Source organism: Cricetulus griseus, chromosome X (genome assembly GCF_003668045.3).
Source record: "Cricetulus griseus strain 17A/GY chromosome X, alternate assembly CriGri-PICRH-1.0, whole genome shotgun sequence".
Classification (NCBI taxonomy): Eukaryota; Metazoa; Chordata; class Mammalia; order Rodentia; family Cricetidae; genus Cricetulus; species Cricetulus griseus.
The window spans coordinates 38324845-38351593 of record NC_048604.1 but is presented as its reverse complement, the minus strand read 5'-3'; the positions used below and the strand labels follow the sequence as shown (position 1 = coordinate 38351593).

General features: G+C 41.6%; 1 protein-coding gene across 1 annotated transcript in view; it reads right to left on the bottom strand.

The window, feature by feature from the left end:
- LOC100755503 (retinal guanylyl cyclase 2) overlaps window positions 1-15500 on the bottom strand; it is an 84154-nt gene extending 68654 nt beyond the window's left edge. The window contains exons 1-2 of the mRNA XM_027433564.1: window positions 14771-15500; window positions 5076-5377 (exon numbers count right to left, since the gene is read on the bottom strand). Coding sequence (XP_027289365.1) covers window positions 5076-5377; window positions 14771-15500 — 1032 coding nt within the window. The remainder of the gene's footprint in view (window positions 1-5075; window positions 5378-14770) is intronic.
- Window positions 15501-26749: the final 11249 nt, after the last annotated feature.

The following is a 26749-nucleotide window of genomic DNA, read 5'->3' as shown; positions in this document are numbered from 1 at the left end:
CTAAATCACACAATAGTGAATACTTCTGATGAAGATGGAAACTTAAGGACAGCTTTTTTGTTTCTGTAAACATTTCAGTACTTCCTGACTTTGAAATATAGTCGTAGTCATCTCTTTCATAGTTTATTTGCTTGGTTTTATTCTTTACATTTTACCTTTTAAACAAGGCAAGGAATATCAAGTATATTTTAAAACTTTGCTATAGGTAATGAAGCTTATGTAGCAAAAATTCAGTTCCATTGAAAGTGACTAGGCAAAAGAATAATATATTCACATTTTAAAGATATGTTTATTTGACTTTGTGTATGTGTATAAGTCTGCATGAGTAAATGTGTGCCACATGCATATAGGAGATCACAGAGGCCCCCAAAGGTGCCATATTCCATGAAACTGGAGTTATAGATGGCTGTGAGCTCTATGTGGGGTCTGGGAAACAAACCCAGGTCCTCTGCGAGGGCAGCAATGCTCTTATCTACTAAGCCATTTCTCCCACCTCTACATCCTTACTTTGTAATCGATTATATTATTGTATATTAAGTATGACTCATGTCTAATACACTTGCTAATCCGGAACTCAATCGTTCTCTCATTTATTTTCTCTCTGTGTTCATGTAAGCCTCATGTAGGCAGGAATTAGTAATATGGTAATAAATGTTTAACAGTGATTCTATAGACATAATAAAAGTTTCATTTGTAGTGTTTTCAGGTTCTGGTCATGTGAATGTTCTTTCCATGACTGATTTCAAGCTACCAAAATGATGCCACTACATGCCAAATTGGTAAAAGTTGCACCTGTTTGGCTTTGATGAACTGGCCCCAACATGCCACGGAGGGAAACTTCTCGGGACTTTTTCCATTTTCTCTCTCTGCACTAAATCATAGTGCTTAGCACATGGTGAGTGCTCAATAAACAGCAGTTTACCTCTTGACTGAAAAGGAATAAACAACATAAGCCCAGAGATATACCAATGTTGAATGAATGCAATAATTTAGTCTGAGAAAAATATTTAAAATTCTCAAAGTCAAATAATGTTGACCATTGGAAATACTGAAAGACCCTCTGTTAATAATCAAAAAACTTTGAGAGAATGAGAAGGTGTATTAAGTCATTGTTCTTTGTGACTAAAAGGGTTTCATTGTATATCTATACTACAACTTCTTTATGCGATCATCTGTTGATGGACAGCTGAAATATGAAATCATACATTAGCAGATTAGGTGAGAGTAGAAGGGCAATTGTCTATGGATGACAAAGGGGATAAGTCAGAGAGGGAAGGATAGGAAAGAACAAAATAGAACAAAATAGCTCAAAGTAATAATATACTTTCATGTAAAGAACCTTATGGAGCCTGATCAGACAACATTTTAAAAATAAAATTTTAAAAATGACAAAAGCTTTTAAAAATTAAAACAAAGCAAATATAGATAGCTGAAGTTAGACTGTAAGATGATCCTGGGTCACCGTCAATCAATCCTGTCATGCTGATCTCAAAGAAGAAAAGACAGCAGTGAGCCAAGCATCAGTATATACATGCTACTTTGTCTAATCATCACGATAATCTCAGGACATAGGCCTCCCCATTTTACAGATGGGGAAACTAAGAGTCATAAACTCCAAGCAACTCTCCCAAGACAGTAAGGATGGGATATAGCTTTTATGATTTTATTTTGCTTACTTTTAAGTGACACATTAACACACAAAATTATACATGCTTGTGGGATACCCAGCGATGGTTTTACACGTTTACCTTCTACAATGTCTTAAACATTATAGCTCTTAGCAGATAACTAACATAAATAATCTGTCATTTAATAATGATAATATTTTTTAAAAAAAAACCTTTCTTCTGCCTTTTTTAAAAACATACTACAGCTGGGTGTTGGTGGCACACACCTTTAATCCTAGCACTTGGGAGGCAGGGGCAGGTGCATCTCTGTGAGTTCAAGGCCAGCCTGGTCTCCAGAGCGAGTGCCAGGATAGGCTCCAAAGCCACAGAGAAACCCTGTCTCTAAAAAACAAACAAAAAATACTACAGCATGTTATCTATAGTCATCCTATTATGTAATTTCTTAATCCTATCAAGCGGACTAAGTTTCATTTATAGCTAGGGTTTAGACCCAAGTTTGCCTAACTCCTCACTATGGTCTCTTCCTGCTATACCAGCTGCCTTCACAAATACCATTAGAAGAGTATTTTTAATTGGGGTTTTGCTTATCAGAGACATGGGGCTAATTATCTCACCTCCTATCATTCTTTGCATTCTTTAGTTATATAGGTTCAGCCTATGCACTTGAAAATTGGGAGTAGAAATACATCCAAGCAGGCTTTTTAGAAAAATAAGCTCTGTACTCTTTGTTGTAGCTATTTCCTTGTCTAAAGCAGAGTGCAGGCTGCCTAGCAACCAAGCTAATGGCGTCTTTTTTGCATCAATTATCTTATGTTTTGCACAAGCTCAAAGGAATTGAATCAAATGCATAGAGTGCAAGGTCTGAGTTTTTTATATCAATATATCTGTTCATATATATGCACACCACACACACACACACACACACACACACACACACACACACACACGTGCACGCACATACCTCTTCTCTCAATCCGATGACTATTGGAGAATGATGGCTTCTCAGACTATATTTATGTGATGCTGTATCATTGGCTTCAAAGGTACAAAAATTAACAGTCTGATCATTTGTGTATAACTACAACATAAAAAGACTGGTCTGAGCAACTCCCTTAGCAATTTAAGGGAGTCCTGTAGTTCCTGACTACATTCAACAGTTGTTTTCAGGTGTGCGTATCCCCTAAAAGAGAGCCTTCAAATAGACATAGCTGCAGTGATGCAGAACAAATCCAGTACTGTCAGGATTTTCATGAGTCGGTTTTCTTACAAGAAAAACAATCTGAGAAATCTTTGCTATCAAGGCAGGGCGTCGTCTGTAATCCTAAACCTCACCCAAATCACTTGCTCATAGAGAAAGAAACAATAGCTCAAAACGGCCACAACCCCTTCCTTTAGGCTAAAATGTCCACTGAGCTTTTCCACTGGGAAACACATTTAAAATGGGGTGGTGGGAAGCCCTGGGTGGGAACTACTCTGGATGCCCGTGGGCTCCTGAAGTCTTCTGGTCATTGACAAGAGGGTAGCATGAAAGGACAGCAAGGATGTGATTTGGTTGAAGGTGCCTTGTTTAGTGCTGTTAACTCTCTCTCTCTCTCTCTCTCTCTCTCATATATATATATATATATATATATATATATTATATATATATTTCTTGGGAGTAAACATTGCTTACTCAAAAAAAAAAAAAAGAATGAAAAGCCAGAATAACAGCATACCATTGGGAATGTGAGAACTAGACACAAGCTCCCCTCTTCCTTGCTAACTGAATTTCAGTTTTGTTCATACTCTGCTGGCAACTATAGACTTTATCACAATGGTCTCATTCCTGTCTCCAGGTTATTGATCCAGGCATTGGCAAGGGACACAATCATGACAAATAAGCTATGGGGGAAATCTACATGGGTAAGTTCCGAGGAATATTTTCTCAGTCTTGAACAGAGATACAAGAAAGGAACATTGCTGTTTTGCATTTCTGAATATCTATACCTGTGTATAATGTCTGGAACTGTGGCAGTCATTTGGGAACCTTAAAGAGAACCAGTTTATGAGTGCAAGCTAGCATGATGTGACTTGCAAAGTGATAACAATGAAAAACTTGATGACATTTATTTATTTGCTGGATTGATCACCACTAGAGAACTCTGTTTCACATTTTGCAAAATGGCAGTTATTTAGGACAGTCACACATGTTGAGTCCTCTGTTATTTATGATGAGAATCGATAGCACTAATATAATATGCAGAATAAATTCTTGAACTTTGATATTTAGCCATATGCCATTCTAACTACTTTTGAAATTGCTTACTGTCTGTGTCTAACTTCCAACCTATAGAAACTACCATATGAGCTGGGAGTGGACGCACATAACTGGAATTCTAACATTTGGGATGTAGAAGCAAGAGGATTGCAAGATCGAGGCTACAATCTGCTATAATGAGACTTTGCACAGGAAGAGAGAGACAGAGAGACAGAGAGAGACAGAGACAGAGAGACAGAGATAGAGACAAAAAGGTGCAGGGAGGGAGAAAACAGGAAGACAGGAAGAAAGGAAGGAAGGAAGGGAAGGAGGGAGAAAGGAAAGAGGGTAGGAAGAAAAAAGGGAGAAGAGCAGGGAAGGAAGGAAGGAAGGGAGTGAGGGAGGGAGGGAGTGAGGGAGGGAGGGGGAAAGGATGTCTATTTCTCTAACATAAACAGCTCCTTTGCTTTCCTGTCTTTCTCTCACTCTTCTGTCTTTGCTCTCCACCCACTTCTCTACTTTCTTCCACTTCCACTCCTTTTTATTTCTACAGGCCTTAAGTGACCTTAACTTTAACTTTAATATATATCTCAGCTTCTACTTTGAACCTAAATAGAACCTGCTCGATTTATATAATGTTCCTGGTACGCGTGTTTTCAGGGTTGACCATTTGGCACTAGACAGCTGATTGGTGTCCTTCCTGGGGAAGACCACCTCTCCCGCACCCAAGCTTTCCACAGTTGCTTATAGTCACAGCCCACTGTCTTGTCTTGCTGGTGAAATGGTTCCAAACTTGGGTCACAAGAAAGACTTCTATTTTATTAGCTCCCCTTGAACAGCCCCAGCATATGGTAAAATATGTTTTTGTTTCCTTGTTTCTAGTTCCCAGAGAGAAGAGAAAGCCGGCAGAACTGGGGAAATGTTGGCAGCTATTCATCTGACAGGGATGTCTCAGAATACATGGTAAGGGGGGGAAAGCCATTCGTTTTCCCTTTTTGGGGGGGGGGTTCGAGACAGGGTTTCTCTGTGTAGCTTTGGAGCCTATCCTGGCACTGGCTCTGGAGACCAGGCTGGCCTCGAACTCACAGAGATCCACCTACCTCTGCCTCCCGAGTGCTGGGATTAAAGGTGTGCGCCACCAAGGCCCGGCCCCGTTTCCCCACCCCCTTTTTATGTTCTCAGCTTATGACAACTTGTGAATCTGCACTTACTTGGTGTGAATCAAGCTTCTCAGGAATTTCTCCGCTGGCTGTTGCTTCCGCATAGGCTTCATAGAAGGTCTTTTCATGGGACTCCACTGTAATAGTCAACACAGCATCATACGCTTCCCGAAGCTTTTGATTGTTCCTCAGGACCTGGTAGGGGGTGTGCTTATAAGGTAAACTGTAGAGCAGCACATCATAGGGGACAAAGACGTAAGTCCCATCAGTCATTTTCAGCTCGTGAGCCAATTCCAAGAAGTGTGTCTGAGTCTCTCCCCCAATCAACGCCGAATGCATACACAGGATAATTACTGAAACCAGGGGGAAAAGTTATGGTAGTAAAGCACAGCATCAGTAACCAAAGAGGAGAAAGAAAGAAATGTGCTCTAACCCATCTTTTAGAAATGACGTCTTTCCTATGCCCACAGGATGGCCAAGATACTGAAGTCTTAAGATAAGGCTGAGTTGTGTGGGAACTCTTAACTTGTCTATAGAGGCCAGAAGGATATGTCTACAGGCTGCAGAGCCTAGTCCTAGACAGGAAAAATAGTACAAGTTGGGGACAGAAAACTAAGAGGCCCTGAGGTTGAAAGGTCTATTGAGTTTATATCCTGATAGCACTACTTATTAGCTGTGTACTTCTGGGTAAATGACTTATCCTCGCTGTGCCTCCAGACGTCAATACTTCATGAAGAGGTAATAATAGTTTAAGGAGAAAATTCATAAGATAGGTCTAGTATCTACTCTTGTATCTAAGAAGGATAGACTGGGAGAGAGGCCCATAGCCACTATTGCTTTTTGCTGTCCACTCATTACAAACATGCACTCCAGCATATTTTGACTAATGTTCCCTGCTCTTACCAAAGCCATTATAGACAATGAATGGCACTAACACATACTCATCTATAAATGCTACTAATATTGTGGATGATATTTTCATTCTTTTTCCGATCTAACTTCCCTATAATTGGAATTACTTTGCACTCAATTTAATTCTTCCTAGACTTATGAAACTACGTTGTTTGGCAAGGCTATGCTAGAATAGACTGGATTAGAGGGGGCCACGGTTGAAGAATGGCAGCTAGATCATAAGACAGAAAGTCTTATATCCAATTTGGTCCTTGGCATGCTAAATGAGTTTAGTTTAAGCCCACTTGTGCTTCAGTGCCCACATCTTTAAAATGCAGGTTCCAATGCATTTCACAGGTACATTGAGTAGTTTAATTAGATAATGCCTGGCAAGTATTCTGAGCTCCTTGAAGAAAAGCAAGAGTCCTATCACCACTGGTAAATATTAATTATACATGCTTCTATGGAACTTTAATCTCAGGAACTAAGTGTGCTTAACTGTATTCAATGACTGGTCTTTGGCTTTACTGTATTGCTTCATGTGTTTTCAAAAGCTTTCTTTACACTTTCTAAACATTTCTGCAAAGTTTTGCTTTGAAACTAGAGCTGCCACCCCACAACTGTAAGTCTACTCAGTAACTTTTAAGGTGGATTCTTTTGTGTGGGGGGCAGGGGGGGTGTCGAGACAAGATTTTTCTGTGTAGCCCTGGCTATCCTGGAACTGTCTCTGTAGACCAGGCTGGTCTTAAACTCAGAAATCTGCCTGCCTCTGCCTCCTGAATGCTGAGAGTAAGGACATACACCACCACTGCTGGCTTAAGATGGATATTAAAGATACATACCCAAAACTCACATTCAACTCAGCCAAACTTGAGTTTTTAAATGACCTTTAGTTCCGGGAAAATAATAAATACTTTAAGGGGGTTTATGTGTATTCTCATGCTCAGACCTTCCTTTGAATGTTCTAAGATCTTTGGAGCTGCCCCATGAGCCACTAAAAGAATTCAGTTGCAGTTGTTGATAATTACACACTGTAGAACGGGAAAATGTGGTGCCAGAGAGGTTTGACAAGACAAGAGCTGGGCTTAGGAAAATTAAAACTGGTATCACACTCTCTGTTTGACTACACCATCAGACAAGAATTCATTTGATCCAAGCAATCAAGATCTGTTGGGGGACAGGTGAGCTAAACCACGTGCTTTAGTTAGTGGCTAGTTCATCAGTATTCTTGGTAAGTAAGTAAGTGTTGGCATTTCTCCTACAAAGGCAATGATAAACTGACTTGATGAAGGTTACCAAACACAGTTCCACTTAATTCCCTTAAGGGATATTGAAATTACTGCATGAAAAACATTAAATAGAACGAAGTACTTTGTGTTTGTTAAGATACAAATATTCCAGTGCATACAGTGAGAGCTATTATGATGTGCCACCCAGACATACACTTCAGGACTGACACATTCACTTCCCTAGCTGCTGGGCATGTTAGCAGGTAATAGCTAATGCCTCACATATAATTAACCTCAGCTGAAGAGAGCCACCTCTCACAAGGTCGCATGCCTTTAGCAGTGAACTGAAGCTATTGAGGGTTGAGTCACACTGAGCCTATGGTTACATTTTCCGGACATCTGTAAGCCAGTAAACAACATGCTATTAGCTTGAAATTGGCCACAGTGAAGGTGATTTGTGCTTATGGAAATCATCAAACTACAAATCAGGGCTTTCTCATTGCTGGGAAGACGCTTGGTAAAACAATTATTAGTACATTGCACCCTTTCTTTGAGTCAGCCTACACCTAATAAGCAGTCTACACAGAGGTAGAAAGCCCCAGACTCTTCCAATTCTAGTTGTCTCAGCTCCAGAGCACCCCTTAGAGATTGGATGAGGCCTTTGTTTTTCATTCTTTCCCCCTAATTCTCTGCCTTTCTCTTCAACACGAGTGTTATACTTGAAAACAATCACCAATAAGCTTCACGCACTCAAAGTTACATCTAACACCAACTTCAAGCCACCACTATTCCCTAAACTGGCTTCTATCACAACACCCACTGTATTTATTAACATAATTTGTATATAACAGCTTCTCCTATGAAACTTTGGACTTCTTAGGATCAGAGACTGTGTAGTATTTATCTTTGCATTTTGATACACACACACACACACACACACACACACACACACACACACACACACACACACACATGATTATTTAGATGGATGCTTGCATGGTAGCAAATTCCTGGGAGAAAAGAGTTTGCATTCATGTATTTGTAAGAGTTTCATGACATGTGGGAGACATGGACACACTTGCATTAATAAGAAAGCAGAACAATTATAAGTTATAGTCTTGGGTAAGTAGGCACTAGCAAGCTTGTATTTAATGCCAAGTGCCATTATCTTACCCCTCAATCTGAATCTCTTATTTTTTTCTCATTGGCACATATGACATTTTTTTAAAGGGTCCAAATTTCCAAAACTAGAAAGACCATTTAAGAGTATCTAGCCCAACCTTTCTCTCTCATTTTTAGAAGAAAAAATGGAAACCTTGAGAGGGAAATGATCTCAGGCCTCTATTTTTGCAAGGCAAGAATTTGCCATTGAGCACAATTAAAGTGGAAAGCATAAACACTGAATTCAAACAACAGCATCTTAATTTAATAGATTGAGTGCTTCATGCACAGGGATTTATGGACGCATCTGTTCTACGAGATGGTTTTCACTAAATAGCTTTTATTATCTCAAAATTACATTCATTAAAATGGGATTTGACCTCTAAGTTGTTGTCAGGAAAGGATTAGTATACAGAAAACTTAAATCCTAGGCAAGGTTTAGGTCAACAGGTGGTCAAGAAGTAATATTAATTTGTAAGTTTCCATCTTTGATTGTTAACAGCCAAACCCTTCTATAACCAAAACAAGGACCAGAAAACATACCCTCCAGAGATCATATCTTACAGGAATGATATGAGTACTTTCTCTGGTATATGTGTACTCCATTTGAGTTGCTTAGCAGCCATGTCTTCAGTCTGGGGTGCTGCCTATGGTAAGCTATGTAGGACCCTATCTCCCCTTCAGTATTTCTAGAAAAGAATATCAGGGAATCCCAGGGAAAGCCAGTCCCTGAGTTCCACAACCCTTCCTTCTCTTCATATAAAGAAAGTCTCTGCCCACTATTTCCTTGAGATAGATGACTTGTATTCTTCAAAGGGGAAAAATTTCAGACACTGTTCTGCACACATGTGATCCCAAGACTAGGGAGAAATGGACAGGATGGGCTTGATGAAGTGTTACAGTGCATGGCCAACCTGGACTATAACAACTTCAAGGTTAGACTGAAATACACAGGATGACCTTATCTAAACAACAAATAGATCCAGCAGATTTCACTTTATCTCTCTCAGACACACTGACTACAGAATCCTCTGTGGAGGAAATTGGGGTCTAGTTTGACACCCTGTGAGATGGGAATGATTCCACAACCTAGGGACTATACTCATGTTTGGGAGTCCCCAATGAACAGAAGCCCCCATTCTTCTGCCCTCCACCTGCATTTTAGATGTTTGTGTGCCTTTTTCTTCCGCTGACATTCATTTTAGCCTATTTCAGTTTAATGATTTGCTAATGCTGAAGGGCAGACAAACAACACGAGAAAAGAGACACAGAGGACATAGACACAGTGGAGGAAATTTAGATGTTCAGAGGTTTCCACTAGTGCTGGGTCTTCAATGATTTGATCATTGCTAATAGTGGATTTGCTCATAAAGGCAAGTGGTCTTCTCACCATTTATATTTATGTACGCTTACATTTATCTATAGGAAATTGTATACCAAAATCCCTAACATGACTAACACCATTTACCACAGTACTGTCCATATCACTGTTATCAGTGTTGGAAATAGGGCTTAAAACTGGTACACCTGGAGACACTTAAAATCATTTCATCAGTGGGTCTTAGAATTAAGAAAGAATAACAGAAACGAAGAGAACACAGACTCTCCAGTGTGTGTATTTTAGGAGCATACCTCAAGCAGAGAGGAAGCAGTAAAGTCCTTCCACAGGTCAGTTATCAAGGTATAGTCTGAGGGCCAGCAGGGTGAGCATCACTTGGGAACTTACTAGAAATGCATATTCTGGACCACACAATGAAGGGACCAGCTCCCCGTTTTGGCAGCCATAACAACCTAACACGCGCTTGCCTGACCTTGCCTTGGTCACTAGGAGGTCAGATGCCTGCCTCATGGCAAGGAACCAATCAGGAGTTAGCTGGTGGTGCTATGCTTTACAGCTCTGGGTGTGATTTACGGACAAGTGCACAGCAATGATGCGCAGAGCATAGCAACCACCCTGGGAGGGCCTATGGGCCATAACAACCAATTGGCCAATCAACACAGGGCAAGTCCTCCAAGCCTGGAGGCACACCAATCCTGAGACTGTGCGTACCCCTAGACACTCCCCTTACACTGCCCTATAGGATCTCTGTCCCGTGTTTCTCAGTGTCTTTTCCCAGCCATCCGCCATGGTGGATGGATGAAAGGCCGGAGCTAATGGGGTTAGCTTGTTAAACAAGTGCAATAAAGCCTCTTGCTGTTGGCATCAATCTTTCGCCTCTGCCTAGTGATTGGGGTCCCTGAAGTCCTGGGCTGAGATCCTGGGGGCCTGAGCCTCTGGGGGTCTTTCAACCCCAGATTCTCTGAATCAGAATCTTTGGAGAAGGAACTCAGCAAGGTGTGTGAAGAAGCTCTTCTGGAAATTCTGATTCTCACTTAGATTTGAGAGCCACCATATCAGATAAACCTGAAGCTGTATATCTCAGCTTTCCCATTCACTGGCTGTATAACACCAGGAAAGTTATTTAACCTTGCTGCCTCAGAGGTCTTACCCATAAAGATGGAAAAATAGTAATCAGCCTTATTTTCTAGGGGCATTGAAAGAATTGAATAAAACAGTCTATGTAAAGTCCATTCAAAATGCCTAGGATATAATAAATTCTCAATAAATAGGAGGAATTATCAGTTATTCTTTTATGTGCAAGCTTGTAATCGATGGAAAGAAGCTGGTCAGGCCCTGGCTATAAAGATAGAAACTGTATCTAATTGGAGGAGAAAAAGAGAAGGCCATTTTGACTGCCACAATAAAGTACTTCCAATTTGGAAAGATTTAAAGGAAACCCCAAATGGTGGACAACCAGGTAAACTCCAATTGAAAGGCTTTCAAACTAAGAAGACAGGAGGGATTGAAACAGTCATTGGAAAAGTCCTCTGAAGAGCTGGAGGTAAGGCCTCCTGCTGCCCTTTGTAGGACTAAGAAAAGGAACCCCTCCTGGCTGGATGCAATCCCTCAGGTGCTTTGCATGGCCTGTGAATGCTCCTTTGTGCCAAGGGACAAAAACCTCCAGCAGGGCTCATGGTCAGAGCAGCAGGGAGTGGATGGTATTTGGACCCCCATACCCACTCCGCTAGGTTCCCAGGCACAGGGCAAAACCTACATAATCCCACACAGTATTGCTGACTGCAAATTAAGGTCTTTGCCTTTGATTAATACCTCCACTTGGCTTTGTTAGAAATAAAGATAATTGGCAATCACTTCCAAGATTTAAAAGAAATGAGTCGATAACCTCAAAAAGGCTGAATCCCCCTACTCTGAGGCTTTATTGCCCCTATCATTTGGTGTTAACAATGCCTACACCTAGCCACTTGCTCTTGTGAGCCTCACAGATACAGTAAACTCTGAAGAAGGAAAACAAAAAAACAAACCCAAAAAGAAAAAAACAAAAAACCTAACTCCTGGAGAATACTGACAAATCAAATGGTCAATGTGTAAATACCTTGTAAACTGTAGAACGCTGCTTATGTGTAAGATAGAATGAATTGTTTCTTTTGTTGTCTCTGCGACCCAACATCTAATAAGGCCTCTGTTGTTTCCCCTTCCAAAAGTCTGTAGCTATATTATTGTTACTTTACTGTTTAATTGACCATTGCCTTGGTACTGTGTAAACATGATTCAGACTCGTTTCTGAGAAAGACATTTCCTCTAACTCCAATGAAGCACCAGTAATATGGCCTAATTGGAGACATTAATTTATAAGAAACAGAGTGGCATATGGACCAGAGCCTGCTCTTCTCTTCCCTCCATCCCTATTATCACCACCAGTCCCTCCATCCCCTACCACTGTCACATAGGAGTTCCATCACTGTTACTATGATCTCTCCAAAGGAAGGGGTGGTTTCCCACTGTATTCTGTGTTACAAGGCATTCTTCTATGAGTAACTCAGTACTATTAAGTTACTTTACCATCCTATGGAGAACTTCCATCTTGGGTTACAATGTTTGGAGCTCTTGCTTTCACAACCTAACAAGACCTCTTTGAAATAACCCACAGGCCTATTTTGTTTAACACTTACTGCTCTTCTGAACTCCTACTGCCATAGCTCACCTACTGGTTGACCCAGACTCAAATCCCAACAGTTAATTGCACCAGTTCTGGAAATCAGAGACTCCTTTGCTCACTCTACACAGAGACACATGAATTCCCACTCGGTCTACAGCCCAACTTCCACCTCAATTTATTGGTTTCCACCCCCAATCACACCATGACTCATGTCATTGAGGTCCTGGTACATCTCATCTGGGATTGTTTACATTTGTCCAAAACAGAGGAAACTAATCCTGAAGCACAGAGATTTATCTTTACCCCCAACATTGTCTCTTTTAGAGTCCTTCTCCTGCTACTGCCATTCTTGTTACAGAGGGGTTTTCATTGCTCCTTGAACAGTCTCTGTTGGGTTCCCCCTCATTCTCAAAACTCCCAACCCTTTCGTGGGCTGATTCATATCATCATCACACAGGTGTTCAGAGTAAACAAAAAACAAAGATTAAGGAAAAGATGACTGGTCACTTCAGATAAGAGACATTTATTTGCATTCTATTAACTTCAAGGCAGTGACTCTGAAGTCTGGTTGTGCTTTAGACATACATTTGCTAAGGGCCCCAGCATAAGCCAATTCAATCCAAGTAGCTGGGGTTGATTCAGTCATTTTGAAAAAAAAATGCCCAGGTAATTCTAGTGATCAGCTAATCCAAGATCCCTTGAAAAAAAAGATAGGCTTCCAATGGTAGGACAATAAAATGCATGTTTGCTACCTCTCTACCTCAAAGGAAATGGTGTTGGTGAACATGCAACACTGATTCCTCTCAGTGTGATGACAAAAGAGCCCCAGGGCCTGGATTTATTTAACATTTCATGATCAGGACCAAATATCAGTCTAGTATTTACAATAAGTGGGATATGATACACTCATGGAATGTAAGCTCATGAGACACAGGGCTTCATGAAGCTCTGTAACATTTTATAAAGTCCCGATCCTGTATATGTTGTTTTGTTTCTAGCATGCTTCCTCTCTGGAAATGATTTTCTACCTTTAAAAACAAGTCTGTGTTCGGCAAGCACTACATTCTGTTATGATGTAATCAGAGCCATGCTGACTGCTTAACACTGAAGATTTTATAGACTGGAGCTTACAGACTGTAGGACTACTGGGGCTCCTGCAACTAAAACCTCTGGCCTTCATCTTCCCGAAGCGATCATAATTAAGGTCCAATAGTGGAGACCCTTGAAAATGAAAATGGATTCTGGTTATAAGCCAGGCCTAAGATGGACCATTCTCCAGAAAGCCTGTTGTTATGTTAAGAAAATGAATGCAGACCAGGACTAATCCTAGAAGCAATCCTTTTGACAAGTGGTTTCTGAGCTACAGGTCCTAACGTGATGAAGTGGCTGCAGTTTGACAATGAGCATTGTTCCCATATATCACTGCCACTTCCAGAGGAAGGTACAGAACAGATTTATTTTTTAAAAAGCAACTAAAGCAGATGTAGAAGAAAATATCAAAACCAAGTGTCAAAAATGTAGGAAAAGAAACATCTGGTTCTAGGAACCATGAAGGTTCTCTCCCCAAATCATTTCAAATTCAAATTCCTGTTGGTAACAGCAGCTTCGGTGAGTCAAGTCCTCTGTGACACTCTTTGCTTATTTCCTATGCAAGAATCATTTCTGAGCACAAAGCTTCCCTTGAACTGAAAGGCATATTACCACAGAGCATGCTAACACAAAGCATATTTTTGCTATGTTTCATTCATCAACTAAGTGCCCTCCATACCTGCATACTGCAGGGGGAAGAACCTCACTCACTTCAGGAGGAAGGGGAGACAGGACTTTAGCACTCAGGAAAAGTTAGGTTCTAAGTGAAATATGATGGCACACAGTACTGGGCACCTATGAAGGAATGACTCAGAAGAGAGTCGGAAGTAGATCTCCACTCCATGATTTAAAAAAAAAAAAAAACAAAACAGACAAAAATGGAACCACAAGAGCACACTGTTATGGTTAGTCTAAAACTGCTATGGTCCTCAGGACAAGGACAGGGTATGGCTACAGTATTTTTTTTTCTGAGGAGGATTTATCTGTGTAGCTTTGTAGCCTGTCCTGGAACTCGCTCTGTAGACCAGGCTGGCCTTGAACTCACAGAGATCCCCTGCCTCTGCCTCCCTCCAGAGTGCTGGGATTAAGGGAGAGCACCACCACCACCTGGCTAGCTACAGTACTCTACTACACCAGGTGCTATGATCAGGTGCTGGTACCCAAGGGCACCTGACCACGAATTCTTGATATCCCTATTAAGTCCCTAAGATTGACTCTGTTGAAGCCACATTCTTGGGGCCTGAGTATCCATGAAAAAAGGCATGCATATAAAGAACTAGAGAAAGACGTGCTAGCCTAAGATATGAAGGCAGAAAACCTTTTAGGGATTGTCATGTTTAAACCACATCTAAACCTCAGCCGGGAAGCAAGCACTCACTGCGAATTTGGTCCGCCTGGCGAATGTGCTGGAGAGCTTTCTGGATGCTTTGGCTGTCTTGTCCTGTGGTCAGGACGACCCCTACAGGTAGGCCGTGGCTCTGAAGAGCACTTGAGACTCGATTGGCTGTATGCAGCCAAATGTCTTCATCTGAGGAAATGACCCCAGCATGAGCCCACTGGAAATACTTCATGACAGTTATAAGCACCCGAATAGGAGAAGGGAGTGTCCGAGAAAAGGTCGGGTAGCTATGTTTGTTATCTAACTCATGATTCACACAAGCCCAAGAGAAAATCCCTTTGTCCCAGCTGTTTCCCAGGAGTGAGGCTGCCTCACAGTAGCCGGGGTTGGCAGGTCCGATAAATCCTGAGGCCATCTGCTGGTGGGAAATGAAACTGGAGAGGGCCTTTGAAGTCTGACAGTCTTCATTAAGAATCACATATTCGAATGAGTAACGCCTGTCAAATGACACATCCCGGCTGATTCGTTCAATTGCCAAATGAGCAGCAACCTTAGGCAGGGCCTTAGAGAAGAAGGGATCGCATGTCCAGGGACCTATGACCCCTATCTTGTAGGGGACTGCTTGTACCCACCGTATGAGAGACAATAGGGCCAGGAGGCACACACACTGCAGGAACTTGCAGGATGCAAGGCCATGGTGTCCTGACAGTCTGCTGGATATGGCAAACCAGGACAGAAGGCGAGAAAAAGGCCAGGGTCCGAGGAACATAGCCTTGCTGTCTTCCAGCAAGCTAACGACGAGATACTGGTGGATTACTCTGCCCTCTGGAGATGGACAGTAGTGTTTCCAAGTGCCTGTCAACCAGAGTGAAAAGTTTGTTACATGATTTCTGAAGCCTCTGGGGAAAAATCACTTATGAAACGGTGTAGTTTCCCGAGTTGAAATTTTCCTTTCTCTACCCCAACCAAAACTTTTCCTCATCCTGTCCTCCTTGTCTCAGTAGACAGCATCTTCTCCATTCACTGTCCACTCACTTGCTTCAGCCAAAAAACTCTAATTATGGAGGCTCGTTGTCTGCTATCCTCCACATTCTGTCCATCACCAAGGTCAATTGACTCAAATTTAATAATAACTGCCCACCTCACAATGTTGTAACAATTACAACAGATAACATATGGGAAATGCTTATAATATGACCTTGGTAATAATCAGAATTATATTTGGTGGTGGCATATGGTGGTGGTGGTACACACCTTTAATCCCAGCATTTGTGAGGCAGAGGCAGGTGGATCTCTGAGAGTTCGAGGCCAGCCTGGCCTACAAAGTGAGTTCCAGGATAGCCAGGGCTGTTACATAGAGAAACCCTGTCTTGAAAAGTGAAAAAAAAACATATATTTGGTGTACTATTATGGTCATGATGGTTTACAAGATGTCCATTTACCCAGACACTAACTTTTTAGAGACAGACAAGTGCAAACAGATAATAGCAATGCTGAGTAAAAAGTGCTGTTTGAGGTAGCTAATACAGAAGAAAACACAAACAATTGTCTTAACCCAGAGGTTGGGAGAAGAAAGGCAAGGACAGAGCAGATGCAAGGGGATTATAAGCACTCTATATTTCTGGCTATGATAAAGACACCTTTTTTGTTTGCTATCTCTGCACTTGTAGCATTTCATACTTTCAACCACAAGAAGGGAGGGAGCAAAAGAAGGGAAAGAGAAGGAAAAAGGAAATAGGAGAAGGGAAGGAGAGGGGAGGAAAGGGTGGTGTCTCTAGAATATGTGTTGAAACAGGAAAGATAGCCAGACAACTATAAGTCAAAGTAGGGAGTGCTATAAGGCTTACAGAGGCTTTCCCTTTGCTTACAATATGGTGAATGAACCAGAATTTAAAATACAAGTATGTAGCTGAGCATAACAGTGCTCACCTTTAAACCCAGCACAGGAAGTCTCTGTGAGTTTGAGGACAGCCTGGGCAGTTACACAGAGAAACCCTGTCTCAAACAAACAAACAAACAAACAAAGTCTATATTAGATTCTAGAATTTCAAAACATTTGTTCTACCTACCTGGATTTATGGAATCAAGCAAGGCAAAGCCAGATCTCCACGATTTTTCAAACTTCTCACATTGTACACGGCATTGTCATCTACAAAGTTCATTCTCAAGAAATGTACAATCCTGTTCTCCACTCCCAAATCACAAAATAATCTTATAACATTTTAATCCATTTAGGATTTGTTTTGGTTTGGGCCAACTTCACAACTATCCCCACCTGCAGGTGAGATATGCCTGCCTGCCATGGTGTGGAGAATGGGCTGGAAGGCTGGCAAGAATAAGAACAAGACAGTTTGGAAGTACCCATAGGAGCCATAACAGACCAAGAGCATAGGCGCAAAGATGTAATTATAGAAGAATTAAGATGACTTTCTCCAGGATGGAAACTGTCAAGGAAAATCTCTGAGGATTCACAAGACTTAAAGGGCAGTCAGAAAGGAAATAGGTCATAAGGAAGACTTACAAACCAGTAAAGAAAAAGAGAAGCTTATTATATGGATGATGATGCTTTGATGATGCAGAGGCTTTATCAGTACCACACTCTAAAATCAATTAAAATATAGATAGGGACCCAATGGACATAGGCCCAGAGAGCAAGGATGCAACTTTGAGGACCATAATGAGAAAAAATTAAATAAGAATGAATTAATGATGTAAAGTCAGCCAAGGTGGCAAACGCAAAGGCTTCAGTCCTTGCATCTATCATCACCCCATCTCCTGCTCTTCTTTCTTCATGCTCTGATAAATGTCATATCGTTCTTCTGACACATGTCACATCATCTGACAAGCCTGGGATTTGGAAAAGACCATGCCTTTTTGTGGAATGCCCTCTTCTTTTTTCTCATGCTCCCTTTCCAGGCTCTTCTGATGAACTCTGCCCTCGAGAAGCAATTGAAGTGTTCTCCCACTTTGTGCTACCTTAGGCAACCCTCCCAGGTGGCCTTCAATGCACGTGTATTCATACCTGTGAGAGAAGATATCACTCTCACCCAAAGCTCTCTATATTTCTGGCTGGGATAAGGATAGAGAACTGACTGATGTCTCTGGACTTAGAGAATGTCACAGGGAATAAGCAATGACAAGGGCAGCTGTGTTGAGAAGAGATCCCAGTGGCCTAGGAGTTCCTGAAGCCAAGTTCCTAGCAATGAAAATCAGATTAATGTATGTGAAATTAATAAACAAGTTGACTTGAGACCATGAATGTCCTCAGTAGATAGAATTACCTGCTCCCTAATGTGATCACAACATTTAGGAAGTTAAGACAATAAGACAAAAAGAGTTTTCAAGGATAGCTCAGTGTACAGAGGGAGACCCTGTCTTAAAAGAAAACTTTTTAAAAGAACTATATGTATATTAAAAAACATTAATTGATAAAGAGAGATGATAATGAGGAAAATCATTAGTAAGTACTTGCTCGAATCAAATGTCAAAATAATGGCTTTGCTCTCCTCGGGGCTGATAATCAGCACAGCTGTCCACTGGTCAGGCCACACTATTATTTTGTATTGATTGCAATCATTTTGACTATGGTAGCCCTGTTGGATCCTATACTGGCTCCAACCCCTAATTTGGGCACATGTGGTAGATTTTAAAGACTCACCAAAGTAATGTGGCCAACATTCACACATCAGGACAAGCTGTGTTAAATGACACTGAAGGGCACCTTGGGAAAGGAAACAGTTCGGAAAGTAACATGCCAAAGACTGGGGGTATGAGAGTCAGAAAGAGAAGCTCCCAACTGCTTTAAGGTTGGAGAAAGGTGCTTCTGGGATAAGTACATGCCTGAAGATCTCAGATCCATTACGAGACTCTGAAAAGATAATACGTTCTAATCTCTCCCATAAAACCCACACCTGGTCTGTGTGCTGTGGTGAAAGCATGAGGGTCAGACACAACCTAAAGCAGAAGCTGTTGGGCTACAAGCTGAGATGTAGGAAACAGCCACACGCTTCTTTTCCCACCTGCTTCCCATGCCAAGTTTTTCCATTTCGTGGGGGGGGGGGATTGTCCCTGTTTCAAGTATGTTTTGTAACAAAGATGTTGAATTACACACCTCTTAGCTTACAGGCCCCCACGCTCTCAACCACCGGGAGTGGGCAACAAAAGCCACTCCATGTGGTGAACTGACCCCCATTCCCAGCAACAAGGTGAAGAAGCTGCTTTGGTTCTTATGTGGCTTGTGGGTCACAAAGGTCATGATGAATTGTCATTCTCAGTGTAATAGTGTCACGGTAGAACTTTTAAGAGGTGAGTGGGCCTGTAGGAGGGATTGATGGGCTTTGGAGAGGCTTAGTGTTCACACAGGGATGAATGAGTTCTTGGGAAAATGAGTGCATTCTTATAAAGTGAGTCCCTAGTGTTTCATGCCATGTGATCTCTTGTATGTTCTACCATTCATTGTCACCTCAAATATTGCAGTGTACCATGAGACCCACAACGGATGCAGCTACCAGATTTTGAATTTCCTGTTTTCAAAGCTGTGAGCTTAATAAACATCTTTCCTTATAAAAGGACTAAGCCTCAGATATGTTGTCATAGCAACACAAAATGGACTATGAAGACAAACAAATGGATCTTGTAACGCAAATACACCAGTTTTATGAGTTCTTTTCCATAACCTGTACATTTTAATTAGAAATCAGCACCCAGAATAATAAAGGCTAAAATGTACTGAATTCTTAGTATGTGAAAAGCACTAGGTTGTAACCCTTGCAAAAATTATCTTATTTTAATAACACCTTAATTTAAAGAATTCATTATAGTTTGTAGAGGTACCTGCTGTCATAATTAATTATAGATGAGGAAAGAATACTGAGAAAGAACAACTTGCCTGGGGGTGCACCAGGGTAGATTGAGGATTTACACCCCAGTTGATTAAATACTGTGATAGAAGGCTTATACATAGCCCGTAATCTATAAAATAATTGAGATCACCTCATTATACCTTCTATTCTACTCAAATTGAATTTTATTGACTCATTTGTGGTTTAAGACTTCCTTAGTCCTCCCCTCTCCATGGAAGAATAAATTAGACAAAGGGGTAGAGAAACAAAGCAAACCAGAAAGAACAATGAAAATTCACTATCTAAATAGAAGAAACCTGAAATTTGTGCTTAATCCTAGCTCTGCCACAACCTGACTTGAAGCAAACTGTTGCAAAAGTGAATATGGGGGGTCACTGGTTATGCTGCACTATGTACAAAGCCTACATCGGTGTTCAGGAATGGAAGTCTTAGAAGGTACATCCCCCAGTGCTCGATTTCTTCATCTGGAAAATGTAGTTAAATATAAAAAACTCTAATCTTTTGAAAAGAGCTGGCTAAATAAGTTATAATTGTAAGCACACAAGAGTCTTTCCCTAACACTGGTTCTTCCTTGCTGGTTGCAAAGTGCATTGTGTTGGCAATCAGAAGGCCAGGTCTCTGGATCCAGCTCTGCTAGTGACTCACCATGCAACTGTCAACAAATTGCTTCCCTCTTCACCCTCACCTGGACTTTGGGATCTTCAGCTGTCTTTCTTCTCTGGCATATACTGATCCTGGCCTCCAAGTTTCTTCAAGACAGTTATTCCAAACCAGTCCACTGTTAATTGCTTGCTAGACCACTCAAAATTCCCCTGCAAAAAAAAGCCTCCTGCCTCTAAAAGGCTTCTTCCACAAGTTTCCTCCCCAACTCTTTTCCACTGAATTCCATCTGACAGATCCAGTTTCTTAATCTTGATTTATAATCCTTGCTCAAGGACCTAACGTGTGAAGCGTTCAGTGTGAGTTATACTGTGCTGACAGCCTGGATTCCTAAAGCCTCTTATAATTATTGTTCCTAAACACACACTTAGAACCTGGGCACTTTGCACTGTGCCTGGAACATAGTAAATGCTCAATGCATACTTGCTGAGCAATTAGTGAAGAGGGGACACAGCAGGAATGAGATGTTTTTACATTGCTGTGTTCTTGAAAAGGCCCTGTTTTAGACCTGGGTCAGTATCCACCATTCCAAATGATCCACAAAGTGAAGTTTGCCCCCTCCCATTTTTTTCTCAGTGCTCCCTGGCCTCCCAGTCAATAGACAGCAAAACAACTCTATAGAAAATGCTCTCTAAATAGTCTGCGTGGGTATGTGAAGAGTGAACATGTGATGCCTTCTCCTGCTCCTGTCAAGCGAACAGTGCTTGAGATAGTGGTAAGGACAAGTGCGTGCCCAAATGATCACCATCTAATTTGGCATACTTTCAGGCCTAAGTTGCAGGTATGTGAAGAGCACCCACGCTTTGAAGAGGAAAATTAAGAGCTCGTAGATCAAAGGCATCCACTGTCCTTTCTAGTATAAGCCTGCCATTCTAATGGTGTAATCCAGATCACTCTTTCCAAGCACGCCCGACCCATCTCAAATTCTAAAACACTTGCTTTGCTTGAAGCATTTTCAAAGTTCATATGCACTTAGAACATACGTCTTTCCTCTAGTCACGGATCAAAAAGTACCCCCTGCTCATCCCTCCCCGTTATTGCTGCTCTTTTCCGTCATTAACCACAAAGGTAATACACCAATCTGAAGATCTGCCCTCTCACTCTTTCCGGTATGTATGGCAGGCATCAAACACCACTACTAATTCTGCTAGTTCTCCCTGGAGAACTAGAATTGTCGACGTTGCTCTAGTATTTCATCTTGACTCCCCAGCTCAAGACTTTACAGGAGGAAAAGTTATTCTTTAAAAAGAATGAATAGAGGAGTGAAAAGTGGAATGGAAACGGGGGGGGGGTGGGGAGTGGAAAAAGGAAGGGGGAGGAAGGAAGAAGAAAGGAAGGATGCCTTCACCTGTTGGTTTGGATTTCAAGACAAATTTTAAGGCTCTTGTGTAAAAGGCCTTTGTCTGTAGCCTTCAAAACAAGCCTTCGAGAAGGTTCCCTAGGGTTAATGGGAAACATAGACATAACTAAAATGAAATCTGAAGTTATAAAATTTCGGAACTAGAACACCACTGACCCCTAGTTCTGGGGTTGTTGCCTAGGCAACTCAGGTATGACCTGCATGGGGATCAAGCTTCCTCGGACAATGCTTAGCATGCAGGAACACACCATGTCCTTTCAGGTAGCTCTCCCAATCTGCTGGACATACACAAAGAAAGACTGTGACAGATAGAGCTGAGCCAAATGGCTCCTCGTCCTAGCTTGTCAAGCTGGGGACTTCTCCGGATGATTGATCTTCGCAGTTACAGCCTGAATCAAGTTAACAGCTTGGCTAAGACAACATCAGGAAGAAATAAAAAAGAATCATGAGAGAGAGTAAATGAAAGCTTGGAGGAGAGTTTTAAAATCAAAATCTTGTTTAAAGGCATCTTGAAGTCTCTCTCTCTCTCTCTCTCTCTCTCTCTCTCTCTCTCTCTCTCTCTCCTCATCCTCTCCCTCCCTTCCCTTCTTTCCTTTCCTTTCTTCCTTTATACCACATATTGTAGTAAAAGTAGCATACCTCAGGCAGTGTTTGAGCCCACAAGTGGGCTGTTTTTCTTCCCCCATCCCACGCTCTCCCATAAACAAGAGTTATCAACTACTTACCATGTAATTCACTGTTCAAATATCTTCAGTGGACAGCCTGCACATGCAGATCTCAGGCACGGCTACTTCAATGCATCCATTTCTGCACATGTGCTGGGCTGTCCTAATCCTGCCAAGGACTCCAGCCTGTTGACAAATGCCATTGAAAGAGTACACGATTGTGCGGCATAGTAACTCTTCAGAAAACCACTCCAGCATCCCCACACCAAGACCTGGATTAGGATTTAGAGTGCCACTTCTAATCCTTTAAATTGATCCCACCTGTAAGAGCTGACCTAAATGCATTGACCCAGAGATTAACCATTAGAATGCTCTAGATGTATATGTCCTCCACAGGCTACTGCCTTCTTCTACCTTTCTAGCCAGACTCGCATAGCCTTGTGGTTTGCCTGTATGTTCCTCCTCCCTCCCCTCTTCCTTCTAATAACTACAGATCTCACTTTTCTCCAGGACAGCTTTAGATGCCAGAACATTCATCAGCTGTGTCTCTGGTCCAAACTATGAATGCTAATCCAGGCCGGCTCCCTGAAACATTCAAAAGTGATGAAGTTTCTCTCCCTCTTGTATCCCTCTTCAGAGCCTGCCCTTCCTTTCCTTCCAGAGGGGGTTTCTAACTTCCCCGCACTCCAGTCCTCCTTTTACCTCCTTCAGAGTTCAGATCTGTGGTTTTTCCCCATCATCCCTCCCTCTGGGTGCCCGCTCACCATTTATTCTGGGCTTCACTCTGGAATGTAGAGTTTAAGAGTTGAGATATTAATGAATAAAAATGACTTCAAGTAACAGTTACTACCTGACAACAATTTTTTTTTTACAATACTTAATTTTGGTATAGTTCACCTATCGTATTTGCTCTCATGGAATATATGATTTAGGGTGTTTTAGCACATTTACAAGATTGTATAATTGTTACCAGTCTTTCATCCCAGAGCAAGTTTCATTTTCTCCACGAGGAAATTCTGTGCCTCGTTAAAAATCACTCTTAATTCCCTTTCCTCCTATGCAGAGGTAACCACGGATTGGCTTTCACTTCCTGTGTGATGCCTTGCCTGGACGTTTCATAGAATTATGCCTGATGTGGCTTTTTGTATCTACCTTGTTTCACTTACCATTCTATTTGCAAGATTCATGCTTGTTCTATCATCCACAAATACTTTTTTTCCTTTTTATTTATGTAAAAGGATTCTCTGGGTGTTTGTGTGCATGTATGCACATATATGTGGGCATGCTGTGGGTATAGGAAGAGACAAGAAGTTCAGCGTCTTCCTCAATCACTCCACCTTATTTTTGGTACAGTGTTTCTCATTGAACCAGAATGAGGCTAGAGTGGTAGCCATCGAGCCTTGGGGACCCCCTTGTCCTTATCTCACCATCACTGGAATTACAGGAACATGCCACTGTGCTCGGCTTTTATATGTGTGCTCCGAGAGATACACTCAGGCATCCATGCCTGCACAGCAAGCTTTCTACAGACTGAGCCATCTCTGCAGATAAAATTGCATATAAAAATTTTAGGAGGGCCAGGAGGTGGTACCACACACTTTTAATCCCAGCACTCAGGAGGCAGACTCAGGTGGATCTCTGAGTTCGAGGCCAGTCTGGTCTACAGAGAAAGTTCTAGGACAGCCAGGACTACACAGAGAAACCCTGACTCCAAAATAACAACAACAAAAACCATTACGTGGAAATATTATTTTCTTTTCTCTTGGGTACATAAGTAGAGAAGTCCTGGGCACGCATATTCCCCTTTCGCACCTGCAGAGGGAGCCCATTCTTCTCTTCCCCCTTTACAGAAATGCAGGGAACGAACTTGGGCCTCTAGGCTTGTTAAGTTCCTTTACCTATAGAAACATCTAGCGGACCCCCTGCCTTCCTTTGCACTTAAAATTAAAAAGAAAAGAAAACACAGTCTCTTTACCTTTAACGATGTTTCTCCTACTAAACACTACAGAGGACTTCAAAGACGTACAACATGGAAAAGTGGCAAAGGCCTTGCATGGCATTAGGTAGCAATCCTCACATTTCCTCCATGACTGAGATGCAGGCTGGAACATGGGCTGTAACAATAAATCTACAATTACAAGTCCCCAGTTAGTCATCCAGAATAAGGTTTTAAACAATTCTATCTTCTGTCGGGAAATCTTATGCGAACCTGGGAAACATGTTGGGGGGAAATAATTATGAAAGAAGGAAGCTACCAGACCAGATGTCAAACAAATTTCCACACCCCCTCCTATTTTCACCGAGGCCTCTTACTAACCCTTTAAAAAGTTTCCTAGGACCTATACCACTGAAATTTCTTTCATGAAATATTTTTGAACAATATTTGTTATCTTAAATGTATGAGGTTTAGCCGGGCGTTGGTGGCGCACGCCTTTAATCCCAGCACTCGGGAGGCAGAGGCAGGCGGATCTCTGTGGGTTTGAGACCAGTCTGGTCTACAAGAGCTAGTTCCAGGACAGGCTCCAAAGCCACAGAGAAACCCTGTCTCGGAAAACCAAAAAAAAAAAAAAAAAAAAAAAAAAAAAAAAAGTATGAGGTTTTTTTTTTTTTTTTTTTTTTTTTTTTCGGGACAGTTTTTCCATTTCTTAAATTTAAATTTCATTTTACATTCAAACCACAGTTCTCCCTCTCACCCCTCCTCCTACACTCCCTCACTTCCCCCCCCCCAGCTCACTCCCAGGCCACTCCTCTTCACAGGTAAGGGGAGTCACCATAGTCTGCCTACATATGAGTATTTTGTTTGCATGCATGTCTGTGTACCACATGCATGCAGTGCCCACAGAGACCAAAAGATTCACTGATGTTAGAGTTACAAATGGCTGTGAGCTGCCATGTGGGTGCTGGGAATTGAACCCGGGTCCTCTGGAAGAGCAGCCAGTGCTGCTAACTGCTGAGCCCCATCACTGAAATTTCTTGAACCTATTCAGTAGTAATAGCAAAGATGTCTCTCCATTTATCATGCTTACCATGCTCAACGGGAGGTATCAACAGGATGGGATGCATCTTTTAAAAGGATAGTCTAGGGTCAGGAGTACTATCATAATTACCAACTACTGTGCACTTTCTCACTGCAAATGTATTCTTTATTTTTCACAATAACCCTAACAGGAACAATTCCTAACCTCACTTCCCATGTGTAGCAATTGATTAAGCCCATATAGGTTATGTGGCTTGACAAAGGTTACACAGTTAATGATGAGATCATGACTGGAATTCAGGGAGTGTAGTTTAAGAACCTAGCACCTAATAATTCTGCTATATTGCTTCAGATTGCACAGAAACAATAGGAAGGTAATTTTTCTCATATATAATTTTGCGCATATATAAATATTTATGTATGACATTACTAACGGGCTTGGTTTTCTGCAGTTGTAACTGGACAGGTGAATATGGCCGGCATAAAGCTCAGAGCTTCCCTCTAGTGGTCATCTTTGAAACTGAAGTTAAAACTAAAGCTGCAATGACAGCACATAGCCACAGGATGTCACTATTATATCATCATGACTATAAAATTCCTCTAACTTGAATTTTTAATGTTAATACAAGGGTTCACATGCTGGTTATGTAAACATTTTGAGATACAAAACAGTACAAAATCATTACAATGTTTTGCTTATATTGAATATAGTATATATGTGTATTTGCTTTTTTGAGACAAGGTCTCACTCTACAATGCAGGCTGGCCTAAACTTGTGGCAATCTTCCTGCCTCTGCCTCCCAAGTGCTTTGATTAGAGGTGTCAGCCACCACACCGAATTTATATTTTATTTTATCTTATGAGGCAAGGTCTCATGTGGCTTTGGCTGTCCCGGAGCTAATTATGTAGACCAGGCTGAACTTGAACTCACAGACCTGCCTAATTCTACTTCCCAATTGCTGGAATTAAAGGCATACACCATTACACCCAGTGCAGTTAATTTCTTAAATATGATATTACAACATACATGTTCTCACTAAAAGCACAGGCTATGGAGTTAAACAGTAGCTCCACTTTTCCTAACTTTATGAACTGAGATTAGATGTGTAAATTACCTAAATCTCTAGTTTGATTGTGGGGATTAAAGATGACAAATCTAGTACACAGCAGGAGTTCAAGTAATGCTATTCCTTATGCGGCCATCTAAGTCTCTGGCAGGCCCAGTGCACTTTCACTTTCGGAGGCCGTGCCCCATATCTTCCCCCACATACAGTGACATGAAATGTTAAGTGTTTATTTGAAGAAGAATTTAGAGGCTTGGGGATATGGCTCAGTCGATAAAGACCATCAGATGCTCTTGCAGAAGGCTAGGGTTCAGTTCCCAGCATGCACACAGCAGCTCATAACCATAATCTGCAACTCCAAAGTTCTGGGGACTCCAGCATCTTCTTCTACCCTCCTCAGGCTGCAGGCTGGCATGTGGTACACAGGCAT